This window comes from Thermobia domestica, chromosome 1, assembly GCF_964235325.1.
Source record: "Thermobia domestica chromosome 1, izTheDome1.hap1.1, whole genome shotgun sequence".
Lineage (NCBI taxonomy): Eukaryota > Metazoa > Arthropoda > Insecta > Zygentoma > Lepismatidae > Thermobia > Thermobia domestica.
The window spans coordinates 271,915,354-271,929,035 of NC_137454.1; the positions used below are offsets into that span (position 1 = coordinate 271,915,354).

Here is a 13,682-nt window from a genome sequence, read left to right on the forward strand (position 1 = left end):
CCCGACCCGAGCTGACCCGACCTGACTCGGGTCGGGTCAACCCGACCCGTTTGAGAGCACTACTTATAGGTCCCAGGTCGCTTCCTTCCTTCCCCAATCCTTTCTTCCTTTCCTTTTCCCAGATAGTGTGCTCGCCGAGGGATGTCATCCCTCAAACGTGAGGGGCTAAATGGCCATAAGATGCCGAGAGCCCAGAAATCTAAATCCTAAATCCCTAAATCCAAAATATAGTAGTTATTTTAACTTCGCTTGAAAATCTCTCAACCTAATCTTAGTTGAATTGGATACTAGAGGGTTGTGAATAGCCAATGTTTGGATCAAATTTGAGTTCGAAATTAAATAAATTGAGGTCTATATTATAGTGCAACTAGGTGATAACATACCAAATATCAGGCGACAGCAAATTCATGAAAGAACTCGAATCATATGTAACAACCCTACATTTGATATTTTCATATATTTACACATGCACACATTCTGAGATATTAATTTAATATTTAGTGTAATAAATAACTACAATTTTATTAAACCGTAAGACTATCTTACTTTTCCGTGATCAATTGTCGTTGTGCAAGAGCACAGATCCATTCCTTGTAATAAACAGTTTCAATGAAGGTGATTGGGTGTGAACGCTAAAGAAGGGGCAAAACGCTACTAATAGGGTACGTCTGATTATGTAATGGTGTAGAGACAAAAAGTGGCGGGAGGCAATTGCTTCCACGCCCCTAATTGCCGCCAGTGGAGAGCACACTTGTTAAAGAATACTCAGTGTATTAAGTAGTTTCCACTATATTTAAGTGAATTTAAGACATTATTGAGAAATAATTTTTGTAGTATTTAATTATATATATGCGCTTTTATTTGAGTCACCTAACACTTCAGATCCACAATTAGTTTGATATTGTCATTAATTGTTGGTAATCGAATGGTGCGTAGAAGCATGGAATATTGGCCAATAGTCATTACATTGTCCAGCAACTTAAACTAATTTCTTTGCGATTAACTAAATGAATTTCGAAAAACACCAAATTTCTTACATTTAATATGAACATCGGGTTTGGACCACTCATTTCTTTTCTACTATAAAAATTGGTTTACATCCATCTCCTTACTGTGTCGAAATCTTTTCAGAACACTGATTGTTTTAAAATCCATATATCTTATACACTAACCTCAGAAGTGGGCAGTACGTAATAAACAAAAACATATACGTAGATTTTGAATATAACTTCGTGGTCCAAATCTTTGTATCCTTTTGTTCTTCCTTTTTATTCGTTTTCTTAATACCATAATATTTGTAGCAGCTGCAGTTAAAAGCATGGCTTCAAATAGTTTCATCTTGTTCAAACAACTAGAATAAACTGGAAAATGACCGCGTGCTTAAACAACGGGCAAAAGGAAGTGCGAAAACTGATCACTTCTTTCAATTTTTCTCTTACGCACATCTTTTTACGCTAGGTGTACGGGCCAGCTTACGTACCGAAATTTACATTATTTTACGGACCGAAATTGCAGACCGAAAAATACGTTAGTTAGTATATGTCTGCCTTTGCATGGATCATAAATTTATTTATCCTGTTAGCTTCTCCGTTACTCGTATTCTATCTTTATTATGAGCTTATACACGATCTAAATTATTAAAACTTATTCTTATGATGGTTTTACTTTCTTACTTTTATCTGAAGCTTGTATTGTTATTAGCCTCATCCCGATGGAGAAACTAGTTTCGGTGCTCACGTTTCCTATAAACGCCTCAGTCAATCAGTACATTACGTATTAGTTTACTAGTACTATTGTTAATGTATAGGTTTTGTAACTTAATGAATAAATTTATTAATTTTTAAACTTTATTCCTTCGTATAGATTTGGTTGCTTACTTGGGTATTACAATGAATGTGCTCCTGATGCTTGGAATTACTATGGTAAGATTAAATTATAGTAGAGGCAAAAACTACACAGTATTTGTTTATGAGTTCCTTAGACGGTAAGTTGTAACAACATCACTGCAGAAAAAAATATAGAAACGATGAACACGCAAAAGTAAAGCATCTTTCTGATTTTGATGCGAAAATCAAAATGAAGAGGTCACATAAATTTAACAATTTTAATTCTTTCAGGGATTTAGACAATGGTGTCACATGACATAATTTTTCGGTAGTTCACAGTCGTTAGAAAATTATATTGTAGAATTCTTTGAGTATTCTAATTAAGAAAAACTATAAATAACTATAAATAACCACTGAAAGTATGTATATTTCGATATATATTCGAAAGATTTCGATATATATAATGAAAAGTACCAATTTGCGAATAAGTTCCCTATTTCATTCGTATATGAAATTATGTCTCATGATGTTCTGGACAATCGACTTGTTAGTAACTTTTTTTTAGTTATTTTTTAGTTAGTAACTTAGTTATTTTTTTTATTAAATACCCGCCTATACCTTTACGGCCCGTAGGGAAGACGGAGCGCAGATCTATGGTTACCATCCAGAGATGGAACCGGGATGGGGCGGTACAAGAGGCGCAGTGTGTGCCCTATGTACTTCTGGGAAAGAAATAACATGAATGGCAAGTGATAGTCAGTCTATGTCCGGCCCTAGGCTCATGCCTGACATGCACCTGGGGAACGTGCCTAGTATGCTCTAGGTATGTTCCCCATGCCGTAAGCGTCAATGAACCACAAACTTACTCCCTCAAAATATGTTAAATCGCCTAGATACGAAATGTGATTACATTAAGGTGAGTCTAAACAACAGTTTAAACAACTAAAAGCATGTAGGACTACTCTAGGGGGAGGGAGAACCACCTTCCTTTTGATTACTAGCGGCGTGCTCTTCCGATTTGGCCACAGAGGTGATGAAAAGAACGTAGCTTGTAGAGGGGTAAATAATTGAGGTTTTTTGCATTCGGCTAATCAGAGTGCTCCTTTAACCGCATACATTCTACTATAACTGTTTGAGATCAGGCAAAATCTGATCGTCATGTAATTTTATAAATTGACGAGTATCTTTTTACTTTATTTCATGGTTCTTCCATATTCACTTTCAAATGATCGGTGACAGTTGCCATGTGATAAAGTTGATGTGTTTATTGCTTGTAGTACACAATCGCTTAGAAAAAGAAGCATCAAATTCATCAAATGTGGGAGATGAATTTAGAACACCTAAATGGCGAATGCCTAGCACATCTTGTGCTGTTAGGGTATCTGAAACAATATTAGTAGGGGAGCTTACAGCAAGTATCCTGCACTTTGTGTTAAAAAGGTGCCACTCGGATATGTTGTTCCCCTGATCCAACTAAGCAGGAATCGAAGTGTCCCCACTCCGACAGGTGGCCAGAATCCAATATGGCGGCTATCAAATATGGCCGCCTCTGCAAATTCATAGTGTTTGTTTTAGAGGCCTATATCTCCTTAACTAATTGTCCAATCTTCACGATTCAAAACCTAAACGACGTAGAAGATAACAGGCAGGGCCGGATTTACCAATAGGCCCGGTAGGCTCGGGCCTATGGGCGAAAGCTCCCAGGGGGCGCACGGCCGAGAGAAAATTTTTTTTAAAAATATCTAGAAATAAAAATAAATAGCCATAACTTAACATATTTTTTGAATTGATTTTAAAAAATTAGGCTAATAAAGCACTCTGATTTTGAAGTTTTTGTGTCACGTTATCAAAATACTTCATGTAAGCTGTGTTCTGAGAGTAAAACTATTTTATAATGTATTACAGAGTTTTTTTTTTAAATTTATTTGCCCAAATGGCTAAATTGAACAAAACCAAAGTTATTCATCAATCTTTTGTTAATACATTAACGGTATTTTGTTAAGCCGAGAAACAAGTAAATTCCTCAAAAAACTTGCAATGAGAAAATTGCATCGTGGAGTGGTGTTTAAGCAATTAACATATAGGCCTGATATAATTTTTTAATAAAGGTTTTTAGGAAAGTAACTTTAACCAGACTAGGGGGCGGAAAAAATTATTGGGCCTAGGGGCTCCAAAATACTAAATCCGGCCCTAATAACAGGGTCTAATAAATTAGCAAAAGTGTTTACCTAACACTAAAAATTAACACCTACAGAAATTATTTAATTTGGACATTTGCATTTCTTATGGTGGAGTTTACTCATAATTTTTTAAATAACAACTAAACGGCTGGGATTATCGAAAAGAATGTTGTATAACTTTTTAAAGAGTGTTAAATTATCTTTCGTTTGATGTATAGATAATTCAGATTGGTTAATAAAGAACGAAGCTATGACAATTTAAAGATTCACGTTGAGTCGATTGATTTTCCCAAATTTCTAACAAGAGTTTATTTACCGTAATAAAACATCACTGATGGATGCTGCATTGTACGTAACAAATCATTCTCTTGTGATGTGTTCTTCATAAGTCCCACTTTCACCAGAAGCACAAAGTAGCCTGACCAAGCCCGGTTATGAATCCAATATGTTGGCCATTAATTATGATTCATAAAGATTAGTTTCTTTCCAAATATTGACCCGAGTATCTAGATTTGTAAACGAATATGGACAAAGTAATATCACCTGATCTGTTACCATTCACTTTTACACATGAATCAAGTATAAGAATATCTTAAGATGTTACGTGCGTAGCTTCACGATAGAAAAGTTATACGGTTTCATCTGAATTGAAGGAGAATTGCACAAGAAGACTAACGTAAGAAGTAAATTCATATTTCTAAACCATAGACATTGGCTCTATATCCTTTACAATATTATAAGGAAATTACATAAAGCAATATATCGTTATAAATTAGAAAGTAAATAATTTCTTTCGTATTGTAAGAACAGAAACAATTGGTTCGATAATTTGAAATTCACAACATATCTTTTGGATTTTCTACGTGTACAAACAGTTTTATGATTTCGACGAAGAGTTAATATTACTTTGTGTACAAGCTATTCTATAAAGAATCATACATTTAAGTTTATCTATTTATTGGTACGTGTCCAACGTGGTGTAAGTTTACTGTAGATCAACTGAATTTTCAAAAATAATGACTGCTCCTTGCATGAAATTGAAAGCATCTTCGCTTTCAATTTCCATCACCTTTCCACATGTTCCCTTACACACAGAACACCAAAAGCAACACGGGACGTTTGCATTTCTACAACGACAGTTTGTTGTATATGTCTTACAGCCACATTTCAAAAAGAGTTTCCTACATGCTTCGTATACAACTGGAATGGAAGTCCATGTTGGAGGTCCACTATTTTCTTCAAACGGATTCCCCAATTCGATGAAAACTTCTTTCATCTTTTCAACAGAGATTTAAATCTTTCTTGCATCGACGAGTAATCTTCATGGCGCTTATTATCAGTATCATATTCATTATATAACATTTTGAATTCATTAATTAGTCTACTAATTTCTGATCCCGCTATCATCCATTTGACAAGAGCATTGTGGTTGTGTAAGAGACCAATCGCCCCTCCATCCCCTTTTATAATTTTGTTATTCTGTTCGTGAGCCTGATCTATAGCTATTGCAAAGAAAGGCCTTAATGTCTTTCTTGTCACAAAGTAACCCATTTCGAAAGCACTCATAATCTCAGGGTGTGTTTGTTCCAACTTCAAATCTAAAATGTGAACAGGAAGCCAATGAGCATAGTTTAGGTGGTCCATTGCGAAAAACCATTCTGCTATTAGTTTTAGTGTTTCAACGTAGAGTTTAAAATTTCCTTGTATGGCTTTGATGTAAATTAAGAGTAAAATCACGAGACGGTAATATATTATCCAAAACTTATATGTTGGACACAAAGATTCATAGCAACAGATTTAGAGTCTTCCTTAAACAACGGAAGCAGGCAGCATATACTTGGCATTCCTGCAGAATTTTCAGTTTTCGAGGCATGGTGTACAGACCAAGTGCAAGTAGTGTCATTTTTAAGCATGCTTCAAGCCGACACTCCTTTTCTTTCTTCTGCGAAAAATCCACTTCGTGGAAGAACTTTCTCTACAATCTGCGGATTCTGTTGAGTTAAAACTGGTTCCTTATTAGTGATATAAACAGGAGGTACTAGAGCATAATTTTCGGGGAGAGCAGGAGCAGTTCTCATTTTTATATTCACATTATCCAGTGAGATACGGTCACGTCGAATGCCAGGTTATCCTTAGAAGGATGCTTGTAATTACAAATGCTCGTACTGTGAAAAGAATCCTTTGATGTTGTGCTAGAAGGAGTCAATTGTAGTCAAATACCTCGACGAAGAGTGGAAGGACTCACCATTTCATCATTTTGATTTATCAAGCACTGAGAAAGACTTGAAGATATTTCCTGTACACATGTAGACGATATACAAATGACTAGTGAATGCAATCCATTTATGAGAGATTTTTTTACGAGTTTTAGCATACACGCTCAGTCCAACATAGAGAGGAAGAGGTGGCTCGCGATTGCGTTTATGCCTTGCTGCTTCTGTTTCAATATCGTGTGCTTTCTGATGGAAGTTATGAAATATAAGTTGACTAATAGTTGAAGATGCTTGACTTGCGTTGCTATCAGCGGTGACAGATGAACCATAAAGTAACATATTAGTGAAGGAGGAACAATCTTCCTGGCAGTGATTCTCTAATTTTCCTGCAAATTGACTCTTGTGGTTTGCCATATCCTTTCGAAGTATCTTAACAACACGATTTAGTGCCATAGCATCTTCATCAATGTCTTTCTCTAGCTCACTTATTATGTCAGATCCTTCTGAAAGTAAAACATATTCTCTGCCGGACAGATGAGCTCTGGCCTGTGACGAAGAATGCTTTCACGAAATCTTGTACTATGAACTTCTACTTCTTCTGATTCAGGCTTCTTGATAATCGTCATTAGCCGTGTTTTGTACAGTTTAAGAAGATCGCTCATTTTGAAAACAAGTCCTTTGGAATCGCTTTCTCGAATAGATTCAGTAATATATGTAAGTACATCGGCAAAAGCAAAACTTTCACATAATATCCGATCGTTCCCTAGTTCATCTTCTGTGTGTTTTCTTTCTACCTTGTTATAAAAGCTAGATAAACAGTTTGCGTGATACTTTGCCTCTTGAGCAATCTAATCGCCGGCACTACAAATTCCTATAATTCTTTCATCGCCTAACTTTTCAGCGCTTTCTGCGACACGAATAGAAGTTCTCTTTGTGGCAACTAAGCTCAATTTTCTCGCAGATTTAGCACTACGTTCACACACACACACACACACACAAAAGATTTCATCTATCAGTGATATATTTTCGGACTTACGCGTTCTTTTCTTTAAGAGAGCTGACTCTTCTTCTCTGTTCTCCATGGATGATAAAATCTTGTGCTCAAATCTGTCTAATTTGTCCTTTCTGTAATGTTTACAACAATTTTTGTGATATTTTGCCTGGAATTTCTCGAAAATGTTTGCCACATCATCACCACTTGTGGATTCCGTTATCAAAAGGCACAAATAAGTTGGTAAAGTAGTTAATTTTGAAAAGGCTTCCAGATTCCTACCTAAGGTAGAATATGATGAGTTTCGCCTGCTTGGATCCTTATTGTCTTTGGGAACTACAAGAGACTTGGTATCACCCTTTTGGCAGAGTACGCACTTACTCCAATCTATTACAGAGCTCACCTCCATTGAACTACATGCAACAAGTTTTACCTTTTGCGAGGAAGTTGCCATTTTTCTACGATCATTAAACATGATCAATTTAGACCCATTTGATTTGAGACTATTTATCTTACATAGTCAATAAATTAATTTACAATGCTTTAATTACAATAATTGTGATATTTTAAACCTGCATAGAAAAGTGCATTTAGGACCCATGCTTAGTCTAGTGGCTTGCGCGCTTGCCTTCTGTGTGCGTAATCTCGGGTTCGATTCCCAGTGGGGGTAGAGTTGAACGAAACTGGTTCAACTATAATCGGATTCCACTATAATCAGTAGGTCCACGTCTTCTTTAACCACCAAGGAGTATACGTGGGACGTTAAACTCAAACAAACAAAGAAACAAAAGTGTATTTAGTATTATCAAAATTAATATTAAATTACTAGTTTATCAAAAAAATTGGCACAATACCCACATTAGAAAACTAAACTGAAAGCGATATTTAAAAGTGAATGAAGACTGTCGAAGATGATAAAACAAATATATAAGGATTAAGATAAATAGGATGTTTTCATGTATATAAATGACTTTTCTCACATTACTTAAAGTGAGGGACCATTCCGATCGGTAATCGAGCTTGAACCATCTGGTTGCCGGTCAGGTATTGTACCACTTAAACTACCGAGACCGTACACAATTTTTCTGCTGATGTTGATTCTTCTGGTTACCTCTTATAAAAAAAATTGTTTCAAATTCCACAATTTGCAGAATAGATTCTACTATTTAAATTTCTTTCTTGTAGTGAAGTGCTTTCGCTTTCAACACTAAAAAAATGAGTTTGCTTGGGAAACACTGGGTTCGATCTCCAGTCAGTCTATGTATTATTCAATGACGTTTTCAATCCCCAAACATCAACAAATCATACAAAGTAAAAGAAATCGTAATTACCGGTACATTAGATAAAAATAATCTGTATTATATACAGTGACAAAACTTACCTGATAAACCATTCTATTAGAGCTGGAATAGGTAGCAACAGCTTTACTTGTCACTTCTTGTACTGATCAAATGCAGTTTCAACACACTCACTATCGTCAACTAAGTTATTCTGACTGCAGCCGTAGATGTGAGTCGACTCATCGAGACAAAACAATAGGATAATCAGCGATTTCTTAATAACACAAGAATTGCATAGCCACATCAAACTTCGCCTTTTTTCTGTGATTCCGAACTATTCCCGTCGAAACATTACATGGGATTTACATCATTGATACTTTCAATAGAAATACTTCGAGAATAGTGCTGTTGTTATTATTCCAAGTTTTTTAAACACTCAGTTCTATCTGATTCTATTGATGTACGAGGCCTGTCTAAAAAGTATCCGACCTTATTTTTTTCCACGCAAAGTAGTGATTCTCAGGCGGCGCCACCGTGCACGGTGGAAGGAGGAACCTTAATGCGCATGCTTGAATTTTTTCACCGCATTCGCTTGTGCCAGTCGTGAGCTGGTGGTCGCGAAGTGAGGTGTTGTTGGTAGTGTTCGTCGGATTTAGTGTTTCTCGCAAGATGACTGAACGAATTGAGCAAAGATACTGCATCAAATTCTGTCAAAGGCTGGGTGATTCTCAAAGCCAAACAATTCGTAAGATTCAGCAGGTGTTTGGAGAAGATGCGATGGGTGTAACACAAATTAAACATTAGTTCAACCGATTCAAAGATGGCCGCACATCAGTCGAGAGTGAGCAGCGTAGCGGCAGGCCCCTAACTGCTCGGAATGCAGCTGTTGTTGAGCGGGTGCGAAATTTGGTGATGGCAGATCGCCGTTTGACAGTGCGGGAGATTGCAGAAGATGTTGGAGTGACTAAAGATTCTGCACATGCAATTTTGCGTGACGATTTGAACATGAAACGAGTGGCTGCTAAATTTGTACCCAAGTTGTTGTCTCAGGAACAAAAAGACACCCGTTTTGACGTTGCACAGGACCTTCTGGACACCACCAACACTGATCCTGGGTATCTGAATACCGTGATAACTGGAGATGAGTCATGGGTGTACGGGTACGACCCAGAAACAAAACAACAATCGTCTCAATGGAAGCATCCCGATTCTCCAAGGCCGAAGAAAGCGCGGCAGGTGCGAAGCAAAATCAAGGTGTTACTGACTGTTTTCTTCGATGCCCGTGGAATTGTGCATCACGAGTACGCACCGGAAGGACAAACAGTGACAAAGGAGTACTATCAAGATGTTCTCAGGCGACTCCGTGACGCAGTCCGGCGCAAAAGACCACACATGTGGACAGCGAAGAACTGGCACGTCCATCATGACAACGCCCCAGCACATTCATCCCAATTGATCCACACGTTCTTAGCCAAACATGGAATTACAACCGTTCGCCAACCTCCCTACTCTCCAGACCTGGCTGCTTGTGACTTCTGGTTGTTTCCAAAATTGAAGACACCTCTGAAGGGATCCCGTTTTGAGAGTAGAGAAGACATAATGCGGAACACGACGACGGAGCTGAACAACATTCCAAAAGAAGACTTCCAGTGGTGTTTCCAGCAGTGGAAGGATCGGTGGGCTAAGTGTGTGGAAGCACAAGGGGCCTACTTTGAAGGGGATTAGGGTCCCAAATCTGTCAGGTATTCGCAACTATTTTTCTGGCCAAAGGTCGGATACTTTTTAGACAGCCCTCGTATTTCGAAATATGATTTTGAATTCATTCCTTCCCATACTTACTCTGTGGGGCAGAAGGATGGGGGAGAGAAAAACGTTTGTTATTACTTTCTCGTACTTGTTTATAAATCTAAATACTTCAATCAATATTTCGAAAAAGACTTATCTTTAGGGATCATAATTAATGGCCAACATATTGGATTTATATAACCAGATTGGGCCAGGCTGTCTTGTGCTCTGGTGAAAATGGGACTTATGTAGAACACATCATAAGAGAGTGATTTGTTTCGTACAATTCAGGATTCATCAGTGATGTTTTATTACGGTAAATAAACTCTTGTTCGAAATTTGGGAAATCAATCGACTCAACGTGAATCTTTAAATTGTCATAGCTTCGTTGTTTATTAACCAATCTGAATTATCTATACATCAAACGAGAGATAATTTAATACTCTTTGAAACGTTATACGACATCTTTTCCGATAATCCCAACCGTTTAATTGTTATTTTAAAAAATATGAGTAAATTCCATCATAAGAAATGCAAAGTTCCAAATTAAATAATTTCTGTAGGCGTTAATTTCAGTGTTAGGTAAAGACTTTTGCTAATTTATTAGACCCTGTTATCTTCTACGTCGTTTAGGTTTTGAGTCGTGAAGATTGGACAATTAGTTAAGGAGATATAGGCCTCTAAAACCAACACTATGAATTTGCAGAGGTGGCCATATTTGATAGCCGCCATATTGGATTCTGGCCACCTGTCGGTGTAGGCCCGCTTCGATTCCTGCTTAGTTGGATCAGGGGAACAACATATCCGAGTGGCACCTTTTTAACACGAAGTGCAGGGTTTGGCCATTTTTTTTTTTTAGCCTTAATCTTCCCTACTATATGTACCCAAAGGACGTACCTAGAACATGACAGATATATGTCCCAAGTGACGACATAAAAACAAATGACTGTTAGAGTGCGAAACTGAGCTAGGTATATAAATGCTATTTTTGTGGTACATAGTTGCAAATATCACTTAGATGCAGTGGCGGCTCGTAAGTATATGATATGGTAGTGCCAAAACGTACACAACAAATAAGCGCATATCCGTAAATAAGAGCGAGAGAGAGTCCTAAATATATATCCTAAATATACATATATATATATATATATATATATATATATATATATATATATATATATATATATATATATAGAGAGAGAGAGAGAGAGAGAGAGAGAGAGAGTTATTTAGAATGAAGTTGTTTGTGCCTACAGTAAACTTATTATAAACATAAAGCAGATTTTGTCCAGCTGGCGACCCTTCCCCCCAAACAACACACGGAAAACAAAATAAAGAATTGGCTACATCACAACAACAAATTCGAACTGTTTTTCAAATAAATGTTCATGCTAAATTGATGCAAACTTTCCTTATTACGGATCACTTGCTTAACGCATAATTTTAAATTAGGCATTTGCCTTCCTAAATTTCGTGCTTCCAGTTTGATTGTCGTCATATGATAGGGATGAAAACGGATATTTCACTAAATTACTTGCCGCATTCATCGTAATGTATTGTTCTGGTTTCACGGAAAGTAGTTACAAATATATATAGAGAAGGAAACAGCACTACACTTAAATACTCAGCATCAAAACTTCGCAAAATATACACACCACATTCAACACCACAAACACTCAGGCGTACAATGTGTTTATGTTTCAATCAGGGGGGGATCATACCTGGGTTGACAACACAATAACGAAATAAATTCCAAATTGATTTTTGGGAGGGTCAAATCTAGATGGTACATATTGGTATGTAATAAGTAACTAGTTTGTAAACACTGCAATAGGAACAAGTGAATCAGGAGTCACGTGTTAGAATTCCAGGCGACTTAACTCCCAAATAAAGCCTCCTTTCCTAGAGCATCAAAACATAAGACGAAACAAATCTCCCGCTTCGAGCCACCTTCGATCGTGGCACAAAACGCTAGTTATTTCTCCGTACTTTCCTCCTGCTCTCCAACTAACGAGCATGCGCACAAACCAATTTTTGAACAGTCGGGAGAGCACGGGAGAACTTGGCACGAACAGAGTAGACCGTTAGGGTATGTTGATCTGTGGAGTAGATATAGGCCTATGTACTGCTAGCGTGCGAGTAATTCTGAGCGCATTCAATAACTGAGCGCGACTCAAACCAGCTTCTCGTGAGCATTGATGACGTTGCAAGTAAAGTATTGTGCATAAAATTAAAAAGTTTGTTATTTAGTAAGATGCAAATATTATTTATATTATTTTTTGTATTATTTGAGGTGGTGCCACGGCACATTGGCTCCCCTTCAGCGGCCGCCGCTGCTTAGATGTAACAAGTACCTAAAACTGCAGGTAGCTGAAGTACATACTTAGCACATGAATATCAGTCTCAGTCGATATTGTCCAGTATACTGTAGTACTCGATACTCAGTCACTATTGTGAAGTTGTTATATTGACCAGTCTCAGACGAGCTGGCACGGTACGGAATGCGTTTTTCATTTGTTCAAAATTGCCTGCTGAGATATTTACGACAAATGTATTTTCAAATGGACTAACGTCTAGCAAAAACCAGGGAAAAATGGGAAGAAGTTTGGCAACAAGGCATCTTTACGTAATATACAACAAAATTAAAAGTAGAACAATTCTTAGCAGATGGCGTTGTAGTTCGTTTATACTAATGTATTTTATTTCGTAACTGTTCTAGCAACAAACGTAATTCTTCTTCTTTCCACATTCTTAGATTAGCTACTGCTACTCGTTCTACTACGCTGCTGCAATAACTTTAGTATGATGTTTATGTGTCTTTGGTTCGAACAAGTTCGGGTGTTAGAGTGGATAAAGTGTTCGCCTACGAATTAGAAACACACATAAAAGGAGATTTGACTCCTGGTCAATGGAACAGGACGAAATTCGTGTGTAGTAAAATAGTTCGGGAGTTGTTTAATGAGTCCAGGAAAACAAAGTACACACGTGAGAATGTGAAACCTGTTTTCTCCTGATTAAACTGCCTGTTAATTGTTTATCACGAGATGGTGCTTACACCTAGTTGTGGGTTAGATGTGGGCCCCAGGTGGGCAAGATGTGGGTCTCACATTGATACTATATGGAGCAATGTTGACCGAGAAGGGAGCTGACGTCGACCCATGTTGGGCATCCCACATTGGCCGTCATGGACAGAAACGTCAATAGATCTGCATGGGGCCCACATCGGGTATTACTCAGGCTCCACATCACATTTTCCTGATTTCTCACATTGCTGCACCTACCTGTGCTACCGAAGGGGCGAAATTGCAGGTGGCATCTAGCCTTACTTTTCTCGATTGAGTAAAACAAGTTGATTTTATGCAGCTAGCTGACATTGAGAAACACTTCAGTAACCATTTATAAATTAA

General features: G+C 37.5%; 1 protein-coding gene across 5 annotated transcripts in view; it reads left to right on the forward strand.

Moving 5' to 3' along the window:
- LOC145661059 (uncharacterized) overlaps positions 1-13,682 on the forward strand; it is a 970,674-nt gene that overhangs the window by 562,916 nt on the left and 394,076 nt on the right. For 4 of the 5 annotated variants that reach the window (XM_081726498.1, XM_081726502.1, XM_081726508.1 and 1 more), the window contains exon 5: positions 1,864-1,922. The exons of the other annotated variant lie outside the window; for it this stretch is intronic. In XM_081726498.1, coding sequence (XP_081582624.1) covers positions 1,864-1,922 — 59 coding nt within the window. The remainder of the gene's footprint in view (positions 1-1,863; positions 1,923-13,682) is intronic. 5 annotated transcript variants of the gene reach the window in all.